Source organism: Orycteropus afer, unplaced genomic scaffold, assembly GCF_000298275.1.
Source record: "Orycteropus afer afer isolate SDZICR_OR568_19922 unplaced genomic scaffold, OryAfe1.0 scaffold00254, whole genome shotgun sequence".
Lineage (NCBI taxonomy): Eukaryota > Metazoa > Chordata > Mammalia > Tubulidentata > Orycteropodidae > Orycteropus > Orycteropus afer.
The window spans coordinates 2,030,938-2,046,682 of NW_006921841.1; the positions used below are offsets into that span (position 1 = coordinate 2,030,938).

Here is a 15,745-nt window from a genome sequence, read left to right on the forward strand (position 1 = left end):
ATATATACATATACTTTGCTGGTTTTTGTGTTTCTCTAGAGAACCCAATCCAACACAACATGTCTTCAAAAAAAAAACCAAAAAAAACACTTTATTCATGATGACTCAGACTATAGCTAAAAGTTTAGGATTTGTGTGTGTGTGTGTGTGTGTGTGTGTGTCACTGTAAAGGATCTGTGGAATAGAAAATTACTTACTGGATTCCCACTTCCCTTCCTGTTCATCTCTAGTTCATCTGAAATAGGCTTTAATACATTTTATTCTCATCACATCATTCCTTGCTCTAGGATTCTCTTTATATATAAATATTTATCCTACAACAACAACAAAAACAATAGTTACTAAGTTCTCTCAGTACTTAGTAGACACTATTCTAGACGCTTACCTACAGCATATCATTAAATTCTCACAACAACCCTATAAACAGATGAATTGCAAAAGCACTTCATGGTTATTATTTGCTAATTTCTCTCATCTTTTTTTGCCAAGGCTTTCCTGTTATTTCTTGTTTTTTCACCAAGCCATCCAAAGTTATTGACTTGATTATCTCCCAAGATTGTAATATAGCTTTCTATTCAGTTTGCCAAATTAAAAAATTAAAAAAAATCAATTTCCACAGTATCATCACCTTTTACCATATTTCTATTTTTGTAATTTCACTTAAAATGGGATAATTTTTCTAGTTCTTTGTTTTCATAAAAGCTCATATATTATTAACTTATAAAATAATCAAATTTATTAAAATTAATCAAAATTAATTTGATAGTCAATATCCTTTATTTCTTTATTATTTTAGTTGTCTTATGCTGTATATTTTAAAGCTTGAGATTATAAAAGCTTAATTTTATATTTATTATCTCTGGTATAATAGTACAGAATCAAAAGGTCTTCGGGTTACATGTATGCTCACTATAGAAACTTTGAAGATAGAAAGCATAGAGAATAAATTATAAATTCCAGTATTTACGATAATCAAAATAATAATTTGGCATATAAGAAACAAAACCAAACTCGCTGCACACAAGTCAATTGTGACTCCTAACACCCTCACTTTTCCATATATATTACATAATTGAGATGATACCATATAATAAAATGATTTGATGATAATAATTAGGTAGCAATAACAAGATATTGTTCATCCCTTTATTTGCCAATATATAATACAGCTCCTCTGTACACAAGTTTTTTTTTATTATTTTGAAATAATAACATATCTATTGATCATATTTTTATGCTGTCTTCATTAATCAGACATCATATTCTACTTAAAATGAATATAGAAAAATCTATGTAACAAGAATTAAATTATGCTTATTTTCAAGCTCAAACCAAAAATCAGACCCACTACTCTCAGACTCATAGGACAGAGCAGAACTGCCTTATAGGATTCCCAATTCTATAAATTCTTACAGAAGCAGATTGCTACATCTCTCTCCAGTACGTAGTGGATGGTGGGTCAAACTGCTGGCTGACCTTTTAGCTGGCAGCTGCGTGCTTAACCACTGCACCACCAGGCTCCTAGATAGTTAGAAAATGTATTGAATTTTAAAATGTTTATCATTTAAAGAAAGACAAGTACTTGCCTTCATCTCCATCATCTCCAAATGGGTAGAAGAGAGCAACGGCTAAATTGATGAATACTGCCAGGTTGAAGGAAATGCTTCCCCAGAGGGAGATGTGTCTTGAGAACCAGAACAGTGCAGGGTTATCTAGTAGGCAAGACGTATAATAGAACAGAATAGAAAAATAAATTTTTGTTCGAACACATGAGCCCTACAGAAATAATACTTAACAAATATATTTTTATTATTATAAAAGCATACAATAATTTGATTTATGATTATGATTTATTTTAGACATTGTTATTAAAATAATCAGCATCACTAGAGTTTTCAATTTGATTTTTTTCTTTTAAATCTTTTAGCCAGTTTACACCTAAACCATCTTAGAAGAGTGAGTAATGTTTCACATGCTAAAAGTTATCAAAAAAAGGGATTCCATAATAATTCTCTCTAATCTATCCCTAGAGAAGATTAGGGAAGATAGCCACTGCCTGAGGCCCTTTTAACTGGATGGTGTACATTTCTGTATAATTTGGTAAAATTGGTAAATTGGGCACAATCTCATGCCTTAAAAGTGAAACAAAAAACTAAAAAAACCCAAACTAGCACAGATATATCATCTCCAATGGAAACATCTATGACAAAGGAAAATTTCAAAAACTGAAATTTCTGAAACTGAATAACCTGGCATAGTACAGTTCCTTGGGAACCAATGATTTATAATATCTCAGTTTTAAACCTTAATGCTTCCTAAGGACTTTCTAGGTTTGAAACAGAAGAAAATGAAAGAGTAAGAACCACCAGTAAGTGGGAGAGGCTTTGCTGAACGTTTTCAGAAAAGGGATTCTCTGTTTTTCATCAGGAGTAAATTAATAAGTGCATCTTTCCTGAATATTGTTTACATGGACAGAAAACTCTTTTTTCTCTCTCTCCTAAACAACTGAACAAATATGTGAAGAATATCAGATTGAATGAGACAAACCTAGCTTCCCCTGGATACCCACGACTCATTCAGGTCCTGCTTGTTTTCTAACTCTTAATATCTTAATTCCAGGATTAAAACAATGGATTTAATTGAGGGGGAAAGGAATATCAATATTCAAGTAGAAATTATAAACTTCTCAGATGTGTATCATGTGAAATCCAACCTGCGTTCTTCTGCTTTAACTACACACTGCACTTTGCCTCGGTGTATCTTGTTTCCTTCTCTTGGGATGGGATATTCTCACAATGGTCTCCTCACCTCCCAGGGTATGATTAGAAGTACTGAGGGAACATTATTCTTTAATAATACAAATATAAATATGCCCTGAATTTCTTAAGGCAACGTACTTTTTTAGAGAATTACTATAGACTATAACAGGCTATTCAAGTCTATCTAAAAAAAAAAAGGCTGAAATTTTAAAACATGACACTGAAGATAACTGTTTCAAGATATTTCTTGTCCTTAGAGCACCAATGACATTGAAATTAACTTTGATTTTTTATTTTTCCTATAATGCTAAATTAGTTGTGTCATGATTGCCACAGCATTTAACTGACTAATGAATCACAAAGTATTAACATCTGCATTTCTATCATTCCTGAGATGATGTTGTTGTTGTTGTTATGTGCCATCGAGTAGGACCTGACTCATAGCGAGCCCTCCTTGGGTTGCCGAGGCAGTATCACTACGGAAGTAGATTGCCCCACCTTCCTTCCGAGGAGTGGCTGGTGGGTTTGAACCGCTAGCCTTCTGGTTAGCAGTCAAGTGCCTTAGGCACTATGCTACCAGAGTTCCTCATTCCTGAGATAGGAGTCCTCATTTACAAAAGCAGCAGGTTAAGACAAAATTAGATGTTGATGCACACATTTGTAATAAGAAATCCTTGTTTATGAGTTACTAAATGACTTAGATTCTACCTATAACCTCATAATAAGTTGCTTCCAAATTTTAAAAACAAAATGTATACTAGAAATTATTTTTAAGATTATTTTTGATAAATAGCAATATATTTATGAAAAAAAGACACACAATCATGAATTCATTATTCAATTTACTTATTTGTTGAGGAGAAAATGTATGTTTTTTAGAGGTCCCAAGTCAAAATTAATGAGTCATCATCTGTCTTTTGAACACCCAGAATTTTCAATGAGTTCCCTGAGATTCTTTATGGTAAAATGCTAAGGGAGAGTTCTTTCTTTCTTTATTTTTTACAAACATCCTGATAAGAATACCTAAGATTACATGCTATACTCGTATATCCAAAGATACTGTTTCTTATGCTTTCATGCTCAAATTAATAAATCTTAACCATTAAAGTTCCTAGAAAACTTGAAAGATGAAACAGTGTTGAATAGAGGAATTGAGAACATACAGTTGCTTGTATGGAAAACTTTCCAAAATACAGAAGTGACCATATCACTTCTGTTATTGTTGTTAAAAATTCATGCTGTTTCTTATCTGAGAAAATAAACTGAAATGAAAATTTTAAATTCAGTTTTTCCAAATAGACCTAAGCATATACCTGAGATGTAAGTAATGGCTGTTCTATTGTTAATTTTTAAGTATAAAATTATAATATTGCTCTATTTGAACACAAGTGTCCTCAAAATTTTAATTTGTTTGATTTAAGGAAATAAAGAGATGTTTAAAGAAAGAATGGCTCAGAAACATGTTAAACAATCTTCTCAATTGTAGAGCAATGAAGGAAAAGTGTGCTGGGTCAGACATCTCTACAACCTATTCACTGACGGTTAATACCACTGAGGGACTATTGACGGACTTCAAACCTGCAGCTGTTCATCTTCTCCTTCAACACTTGAAACATACAGCTGCAACCTTGCATTTCATAATATTTACAGAACTGTAGAATCATCACTAAAAGATGATCTAATTAGTTGGTGGTTTCTGTTTTCATTAAGCCACAGGTGTCTCAGATCAAGTTGTAGACTGAGCTGACATTCTTGAGCCTACTCAGTGATTTCTGAACCATTGGTCTAGCAAGAAATTAAAAAATAATTTAAATGAATTGTTGTCAATTGCTGTCATGTGTCCCAAAGTAGCAATTTAACTAGCATTATGCATAAAACTAACCATTTTGGTTTATTGTCAGCTACAGCTACTTACTCCTGATTTTCTTCTGCCACTTCATTTCATTGTAGAGATCTTCTGTTTGCTGGAAAAAGTCATTCACCTTACTTCCTTGTTCATCCCTTTCCGTTGTATTGAACACACGGCATTTGGACTCTCGAGTGAGGTATTCACATATATTTGGGACAGGAAAAACTATTTGCTCCATGGTCCTATCATGACGAACAATCTGAAAACATTAATTCACATTTGTATCAGCCTTTTGGATACCTCAGCGTAATACTATTCCTTGTTTTCAGCAGGTGTTCATTAATGATATGTTATTAATGAAGTGATTACTTTTTAAGTAATACTATAACCAGTTGTCATCAAGCCAAGTCCAAATCATGGGGACCCCACATGTGTCAGAGTAGAAATGTGCTCCATAAGGTTTCCAACAGCTCATTTTTCAGAAGTGGATTCCCAGGTCTTTCTTCCAAGGTGCCTTTGGGTGAACTCACATCTCCAACCTTTCAATTAACAGCTGAGAGCTTTAACTGTACCATCCAGAGACTCCAAATTAATATTATACTTTATTATAAATAACAAATACTAGATTCTCTCTTTTTATTTTTTCTGAATTAGCATTACACTTTTACCTCCAATTTTAATTTTCATGTAGTACATCAGAGACTACGAAGTTCTTAATTATCATGACATTGGCTGGGGAACCTTAAATGTACCACTTAGAATATGTTAAAATCTATCTTGTTCTTAGCCTGCTCTTCCAAAAAAAAAAGAGGTACTGAACAACAAATAATATATTTTGCATAATGTGCTCTGAGTTCTGTAGGGAAAGTTTCTTGATATAATCAAAATGTTTTCCTATTCTTAGTAACACATATTTTTGTAGGTACAACATCAACTCTAGCATATAACCATTTGTAAAACTCATTATTATCTCAGTTATTTGGTATTCATGATAATTTAGACAAAAATATAGCTGAACACTTTTAGGTGGTTTCACTTTGAAACAAGGGTATGTGTAGACTACATCTCAACAAACCATATCTATTTCATGAAGATGCATTTATATACTGTGTCCAGCTCTAGGGAATGAATCAGATTGGTCTAAGCCAGCAGAGTTATTCTATTTCCCTTTGCCATTGGCCAGTCCAGTTGTGGGCATGTGATCTACTTCTGAAAAATGAAACATAAGGAGAAATCTTCTGGAAGGTTTGCAGGAAAGATTTTGCTTCCTGGTAAAGGCAGAGAACCATATGAGGAAAAACAAAATAATAATAAAATCCAAACATTAAAAAAAAAAAAATTCTTTGTCTATCCCTTCTTTCTTTTAGAACAAAAGACAGTGTAGGAATGTGAGGCCTGGAAATTTGGGAGCTATTTCTCAACCATGAGGTTAACATGATCATGTTAAGAATTACCTATCAGAAAAACAGAGAAGGTCTGCATGTTTGGTGACATCATTGGGTCATTTGATCAATTATTAAACTACCTATCTCTAGTCTTCTCATTATAAGAGATGATTAGATAATTTTATTTCTTAAGCTATTTTCAGTCTGGTGTTCTGTTACTTGCAACTGAAGACATCCTAACTAATAAAAGTTATATATACAAACCACATGCTAAATACTGTGATAAAATGCAGACGATCAAATTTAGTGGAGATAAATAAAAATTCCTGAATACAGGTTAAAACAATTATACAAAATAAGAATTGGACATATTTTGTATGATAGGCATTCATGTGGGGGAAAAAAGGGTTTACATGATTTACTAGTCACTAAGATTCAACAGCGTCAAATGTTCAAAAAAAAAAACCTCAAGGTAGAATAAAGAAACAGCACTATGATTATTATAGGCCAAGTTATTTGGTTCCGGTATGAAATACTATGTTTGATTCTGATTACCACATTTTACAAAAGCCACTGACAGACTAGAGGGATTACTGAAACAGGAATGTGTTAACTGTAATTAAAAAAAAAAAAAAAACCTCACAAAGATGGATAATTTTTTAATACATTTATTTAACAAATGCTTATTCAGTCCTTGGGTGAGAAGCTCTGAAATTTTCAAAGGTTAAAACAAAACAAACAAAAAACCAAACATGAACCACAATCTATGAGAGGTTGGAGTTTAGTAATCATGATGGCTCTTCATATGTCAGAGCCAAGCTGTAATGTTGAGATGACAGCAAATGTTCATAATAGTAAATGTTACAAGAGGGTTAGTATAAAAACTGTCTAATTATTATTTTCAAAATTGGAACAGTATTCCATGAAATAATGACATTCCTATCATAGGAAGAATGAAAAAGATTATAGAACAATTCCTTCTTGGATGGGAGATTAAATCAAAACCAAACCAAACGCACTGCCGTCGAGTTGGATCCGACTCATAGTGACCCCTCCTTGGGATTCTGAGGCGGTATCACCACGGAAGTAGATTGCCCAACCTTCCTTCTGAGGAGTGGCTGGTGGGTTTGAACCACCAGCCTTCTGGTTAGTAGTCAGATGCCTTAGGCACTATGCTACCAGAGCTCCAGGGAATATACAAAGTCCTTCCTATTGTGTAGGGTCTGTGAGTCTATAAAGGAGCCCTGGTAGCATAGCGGTTAAGCACTTGACTGCTAACTGAAAGGTCATTGGTTTGAACCCATTAGCTTCTTTGTGGGAGAAAGATGTGGCTGCTCCCATAAAGATTACAGCCTTGGAAACCCTAATAGGGCAGTTCTACTCTGTCCTATAGGGTCCCTATGAGTCAAAATCAACTTGGCAGCAACAGGTTAGAGGTCCATCTATAATCTATAGACAAAATATTATTTTCAACAGTATTCACTGTTGTAGATGTGTTCCAGACACAGATTTGAATTTTGGAAATACAAAGATCAAGACCAGGCCTTTCTCAAGAAGGGGAAAAATGACACATTTGAAGCTAACAATGTAACAACAAGCTAACAGAATGTTCAAACTGCTGTGGAAGCATGTGGAATGAAATTAATGACTGCCTGGAGGAAGGAGGGGAGCCTTCTCTGAGAAGGTTACATGAACTAGTTTTTGAGTTGAGAGTTGTTCAATCTGAGGAATTTATATCATTGGCACAAACCCCTCATTTCAACTCTGGACTTCTGTATCCAACTGCATGGATGCCTCAATGTTACCTGAAATTCAACTGATCTAAGAATGAACAAATGATCTTCCTTTTTTCTTTTTATCACCAAATCCAGTCTCTGCTAGGATTCTCATGCATGACACTGACATCTGTCCATTTATTCAAACCAAAGTCTAGTGGCATCCTTGCCTACATCATTTCCCTGACCTTGAATCTGTAATTCAACATTAAGCCCCCTCAGTACATATACATACTTAACAATCTGTTGTTGTTAGGTGCCATAAAGTCAGTTCTAACTTGTAGCGACCCTATGTACAACAGAATGAAACACTGACCAGTTGTGCACCACCCTTACAATCTTGCTACACTTGAGGCCACCATTGCAGCTACTGTATCAGTCCATCTCATTGAGGGTCTTCCCCTTCTTCACTGACGCTCTACTTTACCAAACATGATATCTTTCTCCAGGGAATGCACCCTTCTGACAACATGACTGAAGTAGATGAGATGAAGTCTGGTCATTATTGCTTCCAAGGAGCATTCTGGATGCACTTCCTCTGGGACAAATCTATTCTTTCTTCTGGCAGTCCATGGTATTTTCATTATTCTTCACAAACACCACAATTCGAAAACATCAGCTCTTCTTCAGTCTTCCTTATTCATCGTCCAGCTTTCACATGCATATGAAGCGATTGACAATACCATGGCTTGGGTTAGGCACACCTTAGTCTTCAAAGTGACTTCTTTGCTTCTTAACACTTTAAAGAGGTCTTTTGCAGCAGATTTGCCCAGTGCAATACAACATCTTATTTCTTGACTGCTGCTTCCATGGATGTTGATTGTGGATCTAAGTAACATGAAATCTGACAACTTCAATCTTTTCTCTGTTTATCATGATTCTGCTTATTGGCCCCATTGTAAGGATTTTCATTTTCTTTATGCTGAATTGTAAATCCATACTGCACACTGTTGTCTTTAATATTCATCGGTAAGTGCTTCAAGTTATCTTCAATTTCGGCAAGCAAGGTTGTATCCTTTGCATATCACAGGTTGTTAATGAGTCTTCCTCCAAGCCTGATGCCACGTTCTTCTTCATATAGTCCAGCTTCTCAGATTATTTGCTTAGCATACAGATTGAATAAGTGTGGTGAAAGGATACAACCCTGATGAACACCATTCTTGATTTTAAAACATGCAGTATCCCTTAGTTCTGTTTGAACAACAGCCTCCTGGTCTGTGCACAGGTTCCTGATGAGCACAACCAAATATTCTAGAATTCCCATTCTTCTCAATGTTATCCATAATTTGTTATGACCCACACAATCAAATGCTTTTGCATAGTCAATAAAACATAAGTAAACATCTTTCTGGTATTCTTTGTTTCAGCCAAGATCTATTTGACATCAGCAAAGATATCTCTTGTTCCACATCATCTTCTGAATCCAGCTTACATTTCTGGAAGTTCCCTGTCAATATACTGCTGCAACTGTTTTTGAATTATCTTCAGCAAAATTTTACTTTTTTGTGATATTAATAATATTGTTCAATAATTTCTTCATTTTGTTGGATCACCTTTCTTTGGAATGAATACAAATATGGATACCTTCCAGTCATTGGCCTGGTAGCTGTCTTCCAAATTTCTTGGCATAGGTAAGTGCCAAAGGGACAAAGAAGCTGTATCTTCTGACCTACTCTAACCCCACAAGAGGAAGACAGAACTGCCACCAGTAGCCCAAGGCCTATTCCTGAGAGGCCAGAGATCCTGCCTCCTTCCAGCCTTTTCACCAACCCTGATACCAACCATTCCTCCTGCAGCACTTCACCACCACCTCTCTGCTGGGTTCAATAATTCGCTGCAGTGGCCACAAAGAACTCACAGATTGTGGGGTTTATTAGGGAGCAATAGGCTACAATTCAAGTTCAGGAATGCGCTCAGTCTCTCTCAGCCCACTGTGTCTTAGCCAACAGTCTTTCTCATCTCTCTCCCAGCAGTGCATGTCTCTCAATGTCTCTCTCAGCAATGTGTATCTCTCATGTCTCTCAGCAAATGTGTGTCTCTCAGCAGCACGTCTTTCTCAGGAAGCAATCAGAGACACTCCTTCTGCCTCTAGGAGGACTCCTTTTTGAGCCTGGCTGAGTGGCCAAACTAACCAATCCCAACAACAGAATTCTATACACCTGAGAGAGAGAGAACTTCCCAGAAGATTGCTTCACACCACCCTCAACAGAAATACCCCAGGTGCATAACTTTAACTATCAGGATCTACTCAGTTGCTCATAGCAAATTCCATCATGGAGTTTACAAAGACTTATGGCAAGAAAAGCCACACTATGTAATTTACTACACCACCGTAAGTGTGTCCAGTGTGGCATCTGTTTGTTGAAACATCTCAGTGGGTATTCTGTCAATTCCTGGAGCCTTGTTTTTCACCAATTCCTTCAGTGCAGCCTCAACTTTTTCCTTCAATACCATTAGCTCTTGATCATATGCCACCTCCTGAAATAGATGAACATAGACCAGTTCTTTTTGGTACAGTGACTGTATATTTCTTTCATCTTCTTTTGATGTTTCCTGCATCATTCAATATTTTGCCTATAGAATCTTTCAGTATTGCAACTTGAGGCTTCAAATTTTTCTTCAGCTTTTTCAGTTTGAGATATGCCAAACATGTTCCTCTCTTTTGGTTTTCTAACTCCAGGTGTTTGCATACTCATTATAATAATTTACTGTCTTCTCAAACTGCCCTTTGCAATTTTCTGTTTAGCTCTTTTATCTTGTCATTTCTTCCATTTGCTTCAGCGACTCTTTGAGAGCAAGTTTCAGAGTCTCTTCTGACATCCATTTTGGACTTTTCTTCCTTTCCTGTCTTTTTAATGACCATTTGTTTTCTTCATGTATAATGTTTTTGATGGTATCCCACAACTTGTCTGGTTTTCAGTCACTGGTATTCAATGCATCAAATCTATTCTGCAGACAGTCTCTAAATTCAGGTGAGATATATTCATGGTTGTATTTTGGCGCTCATGGACTTATTTTAATTTCCTTTAGCTTCAACTTGAACTTGCATATGAGCAATAGATGATCTGTTCCACAGTCAGCTCCTGGCCTTGTTTTGGCTGAAGATATTGAGCTTCTCCATCACTTATTTCCACAGATGTGTTGTTGTTGTGTTGTTATGTGCTGTCGGGTCAGACTTGACTCATAGTGACCCCTCCTTGGATTTCTGAGGCAATTCACTATGGAAGTAGATTGCCCAACTTTCCTTCTGAGGAGGGATGGTAGGTTTAAACTGCCAACTCTCTGGTTAGCAGTCAAGTGCCTTAGGCACTACACAACCAGAGCTCCTTTCCACAGATGTAGTCAACCTAATTCCTGTATATTCTATCTTGCAGGGTCCATGTGAATGGCAGCCATTTATGTTGTTGAAAAAAGGTATTTGCAATGAATTGTCATTGGTCTTACAAAATCCTATCATGTGATCTCCAGTGTCATTTGTATCACCAAGGCCATATTTTCCAACTACCAGTTGTTTTCAACTTCTTTGTTTTCAACTTTCTCATTCCAATCACCAGTAACAATCAATACATCTTGATCGCATGTTTGGTCAATTTCAGACTGCAGAACAGAAGCTGGTAAAAATCTTTAATTTCTTCATCTTTGGCTTTAGTAGTTGGTGTGTAAATTAGAATAATAGTAGTATTAACTGGTCTCCCTTGCAAGAGAATGGATATTTTTCTGTCACTGACAGCATTGTTTTTCAGGATAGATCTTCAATGTTCTTTGTGATAATGAATGCAATGCTATTCCTCTTCAATTTGACATTCCTGGCATAGTAGATCATATGATTTTCTGATCTAAAATGGCCAGTACCAGTTCATTTCACCTTGCTATTTCCTAGGATATTGATCTTTATCTGTTCTATTTCATTTTTGACAGCTTCCAGTTTTCCTAGATTCATACTTTGTACATTCCATGTTCTGATTATTAATGAGTGTTTGCAAGTGTTTTATTCCCATTTTGTGTCATGCCCCATAAGCAAATGAAGGTCCCAAAACCTTTAGTCCATCCTCATTATTAAGGTTGACTCTATCTGGGGGAGGCAGCTCTTCCCTAGTCATAATTTGAATGCCTTCCAACCTGAGGGGCTGATCTTCCAGCACTACATCAGACAGTGAATGTTTCAGGGCTATGCATAAAGTTTGCAGTAATATATCAGACAGTGTTTCACTGCTATTCATAAGGTTGTTAGTGTCCAGTTTTTGTCAGAAGTGGATGGCCCTATCCTTCTTCTCAGTCTGTCTTAGTCTAGAAGCTCCGCTGAAACCTGTCCACCATGGGTGACTCTGCTGGTATTTGAAATAGTAGCATAGTCTCTAGCCTCACTGCAACCTTTTGCCAATCTAGCCATCTTTAATACCACATTCTGTGACCTTTGCTATGATAATATCCTCCTATCTGATTAATCTGCATTCACTGGAGTTACTCCCTTTTCCAACCCTTTTTTCCAAACAGCAACCAGATGAATTTTTGAAAAGGACATTTCTCTCATAAACTCTCTATGTTCTTTCACACCCTTCATTTTATTTCATTCACTCCAAATCTCCTGACCAATCTTTAGCAGAAGGAAGCTTCTACTCAATCTTTAATATCTTCTTAATGGCAACCTTTTCTGTGAAACTGATCTTGAAATTCTCCAAGAAGGCATTTGACTGCTAACCAGAAGGCTGGCAGTTCAAACCCACCAGCTACTCCTCAGAAGGAAGATTGGGCAATCTACTTCTGTAGCGATACTGCCTTGGAAACCCAAGGAAGTGTTGCTATGAGTCGGATCTGACTTGACAGCAGTGAATCAAGTATAATTTTTTTTTTTAAATAAAGTTTTTCTTAAATGATACTTCTATTATGATAATCCTATCTCCAAAACATCACTGCTCTGGAATGCCTCTGTGATAAAAAGGGGGGAAAAAAGAATATTTACATATAGCTGTAGTGCAAAAAAAAAAAAAAAAAAGACTGAAAAACACATACACCAATACTCATAGATCACTCTCATCTCATTTTTTAGTACATACTATTACAGTACAGATCACTAATCTGTTACTTTTTTTTTTTTTTTAAAATGATGAAAATGGTCTGAAGTAGAAAGTAAGCACATATTTTTACAGTGGGTCCCTTTCAAGAAAAAAATGATTATTACCTCAATCTGTGCGGTGTGGTTGGCATAATACTTTAAGGCTTCATCTCCTTCATCTGGGTCGGATCCTGGTTTGAGCATCTGCTGTAATAGCTTATTATGGCGGGCTAGCTAAAGGAAAAAGATTAAGGCTTTAGAGGTCTCTTTTCCTATTTACTGGGGTTATATTTTGAAATTACTTTTTCCACTTGTATACATAGTTTCACAGATCTGGGGTTAATATCAATTAACTGCATTTCAAGAAAGTATGTCTCATTGAAAAAGCATAAAAAATAAAATCACAGAGATCAACTGTTATTCGTACATGGATCTTATGTTTGTATTCGGAGACATACAAGTTCTCAGTATAAGACTATGCCTTGCCTGGGAGCTCTGATGGCATAGTGCCTAAGGCATTTGACTGCTAACCAGAAGGCTGGCAGTTAAAACCCACCAGCCGCTCCTTGACAGGAAGATTGGGCAATCTGTTTCCATAGTGATATGACCTCAGAAACCTAAGGAAGGGTCGCTACGAGTTGGATACGACTCAACGGCAGTATATAACAACAACAACAATGCCTTGCCAATAATAGTAGTTCAAACTATTTCCAATAGTTGTCTTTTTAAAAAAAATGTGATTTGGGTGAAAGTTTACAAAGCAAATTGGTTTTCCATTCAAAAGTTCATATACATTTTGCTTTGTGACACTGATTGTAATCTCACATTGTAACAGCACTCTTTCCACTTCCTCCCTGTGGTTACCATTTCCCTTTGTCCTTCCTTCCTTCCTTCCTATCTACTCCTGGCTTCTGAGCTTTACCCCCAGGCAAATGCTGCCCTTCTAATCTACTATGGTTGATTATTCCAAAGAGTGTGTACCTACCTAGTGTTACTACTGTTCACTTCATAGGTCTGTCTATTTCTTGGCTGAAAGTTGAACCCTAGGAGCAAGTTTAGTTCTAGGTTTGAAGGTTGACTAAGGGTCATAGTCTTGGGGCTTACATCAGGCTCTATCAAACCAGTAAGCCTGCCCTTTTTTATTATTTTGAGTTTTGTTCCACATTTTTTTCCCATTCTATCCAGGATCTCCTAATGTGATCCCTTACAGAGTGGTTGGCAGTGGTAGCTGGGTACCATCCATCTAGTTCTTCTGGTCTCAGAGTCATGAACATGTCTAATAGTTTTTTTAAACATTTAGTTCCCTATATAAACATTCCTACTAAAAATATTCTACAGAATGACAATACTGTCAACAAAGACATTTTGGTTCTTAGCGTAGGTTCTTTACTTCAGTCACATTTTGCATAGTATACTCAAAAGTATATCCTTACATGATATAAAGAAAGAAAAACAACAAAATCCACAGAAATAATAGCACCAATTACTATTACGCACTTTGAAACCCAAAGTGAAAACACTTAGTAAGTTTCTGGACAAGTATGACACATCTATGGATAGTTATCAAAGTAAGAAATCTAATTTAAATCTTAATTTTTAAAATGGCTGGGGGGCAGCTAATGAATATATTCAAGGACCCAAACCAAACCAAACCCACTGTCATTGAGTCAGTTCCAACTCATAGCAACACTCATTGAGTTTCCAAGGCGGTAAATCTTTATAGAAGTAGATTGGCTAGTCTTCCTTTAGCAGAGTGGCTGGTGGCTTTGAACTACCAACCTTTTGGTTAGCAGTCAGATGCCTTAGGCTCCTTTATATTCAAAGGCAGCATCTTATAAACTCCAATTTTACTATTAGCAGCAACTCTCACAATAGTTCTTAAAATTAACTGATGTCACTACACAACATGGTCCAGAAAACCAACCAACAACCAATATTAGTAATAATGAGGATCTAACATGGGCATCTGACTGCTAACCAGAAGGCTGGTGGTTCAAATCCACCAGCCACTCCTTGGAAGGAAGATAGGGCAATCTGCTTCCATAGTGATACTGCCTCAGAAACACAAGGAGGGGTCATTATGAGTTGGATCCTACTCAACGGCAGTGAGGTTTTTTTTTTTTTTTTTAACATGGGCAACAATGTTGATTGCTAAAAATAATACCATAAACCAATTTCTGGATCCCAGAAATATTTGTAAAGCCCAACAGTCTTTATTAGCCCAAATAATCACAATTGCTTGATACACTTGGGGATGTGGGGTTAATATCTGGCTACTTACTTGGTATGTGATGCCAAAAGAACTTTACTAATAAAAACCTCTTATTTAAATGAGAAATAATGAGGTCTGAGATAATGTGCCATCTACCATAATAATAATGTTTTAAAACAAAATGCAAAAAGTCATGGGCAGGTATATGGATATATATTAATGGAGAAGGGATTAAAAAAACTGGTGGATAGTTAGCCTGATAAACAAATAAGTACATATCTGCCACAGAGAAATTCTACCAAGAAGGGCTAAGAATTCCTTCATTATATGTTGGAAAGAAAAAAGGAAATCATGTACCTCATTATTAATCATGACACATTTGCAATTTAGTTGAATACATATGCAACACTAAACAAGAATAAAAATATACATATGTAAACATACATAAAATACACACTCTTAAGTACAAACCTCATGCATAAACATATATAATAGAGCAAGGTCTTTGAGAAACATCACACATTCACTCCATCATGTAAGGATGGAGTAAAAAAAAAAAAAAAAAAAATCAAGAAACTGCACTCTACCAATATTAACAATAATTACTCTTTGGCACTTCTCAAACATGGATTTTTTTTTCATGTAAGTTTCACTTTTTAATAATTGGTAAAACTGTATCATAGCAATTGGCTTTCCAAAGATCACAAAGTAA

General features: G+C 35.8%; 1 protein-coding gene across 1 annotated transcript in view; it reads right to left on the bottom strand.

Moving 5' to 3' along the window:
• The window catches only part of ITPR2 (inositol 1,4,5-trisphosphate receptor type 2), a 724,583-nt gene that overhangs the window by 114,381 nt on the left and 594,457 nt on the right, over positions 1–15,745 (bottom strand). Inside the window, exons 46-48 of the mRNA XM_007949781.2 lie at positions 12,948–13,055; positions 4,675–4,867; positions 1,587–1,712 (exon numbers count right to left, since the gene is read on the bottom strand). Of these exons, the coding sequence (XP_007947972.1) occupies positions 1,587–1,712; positions 4,675–4,867; positions 12,948–13,055 (427 nt within the window). The remainder of the gene's footprint in view (positions 1–1,586; positions 1,713–4,674; positions 4,868–12,947; positions 13,056–15,745) is intronic.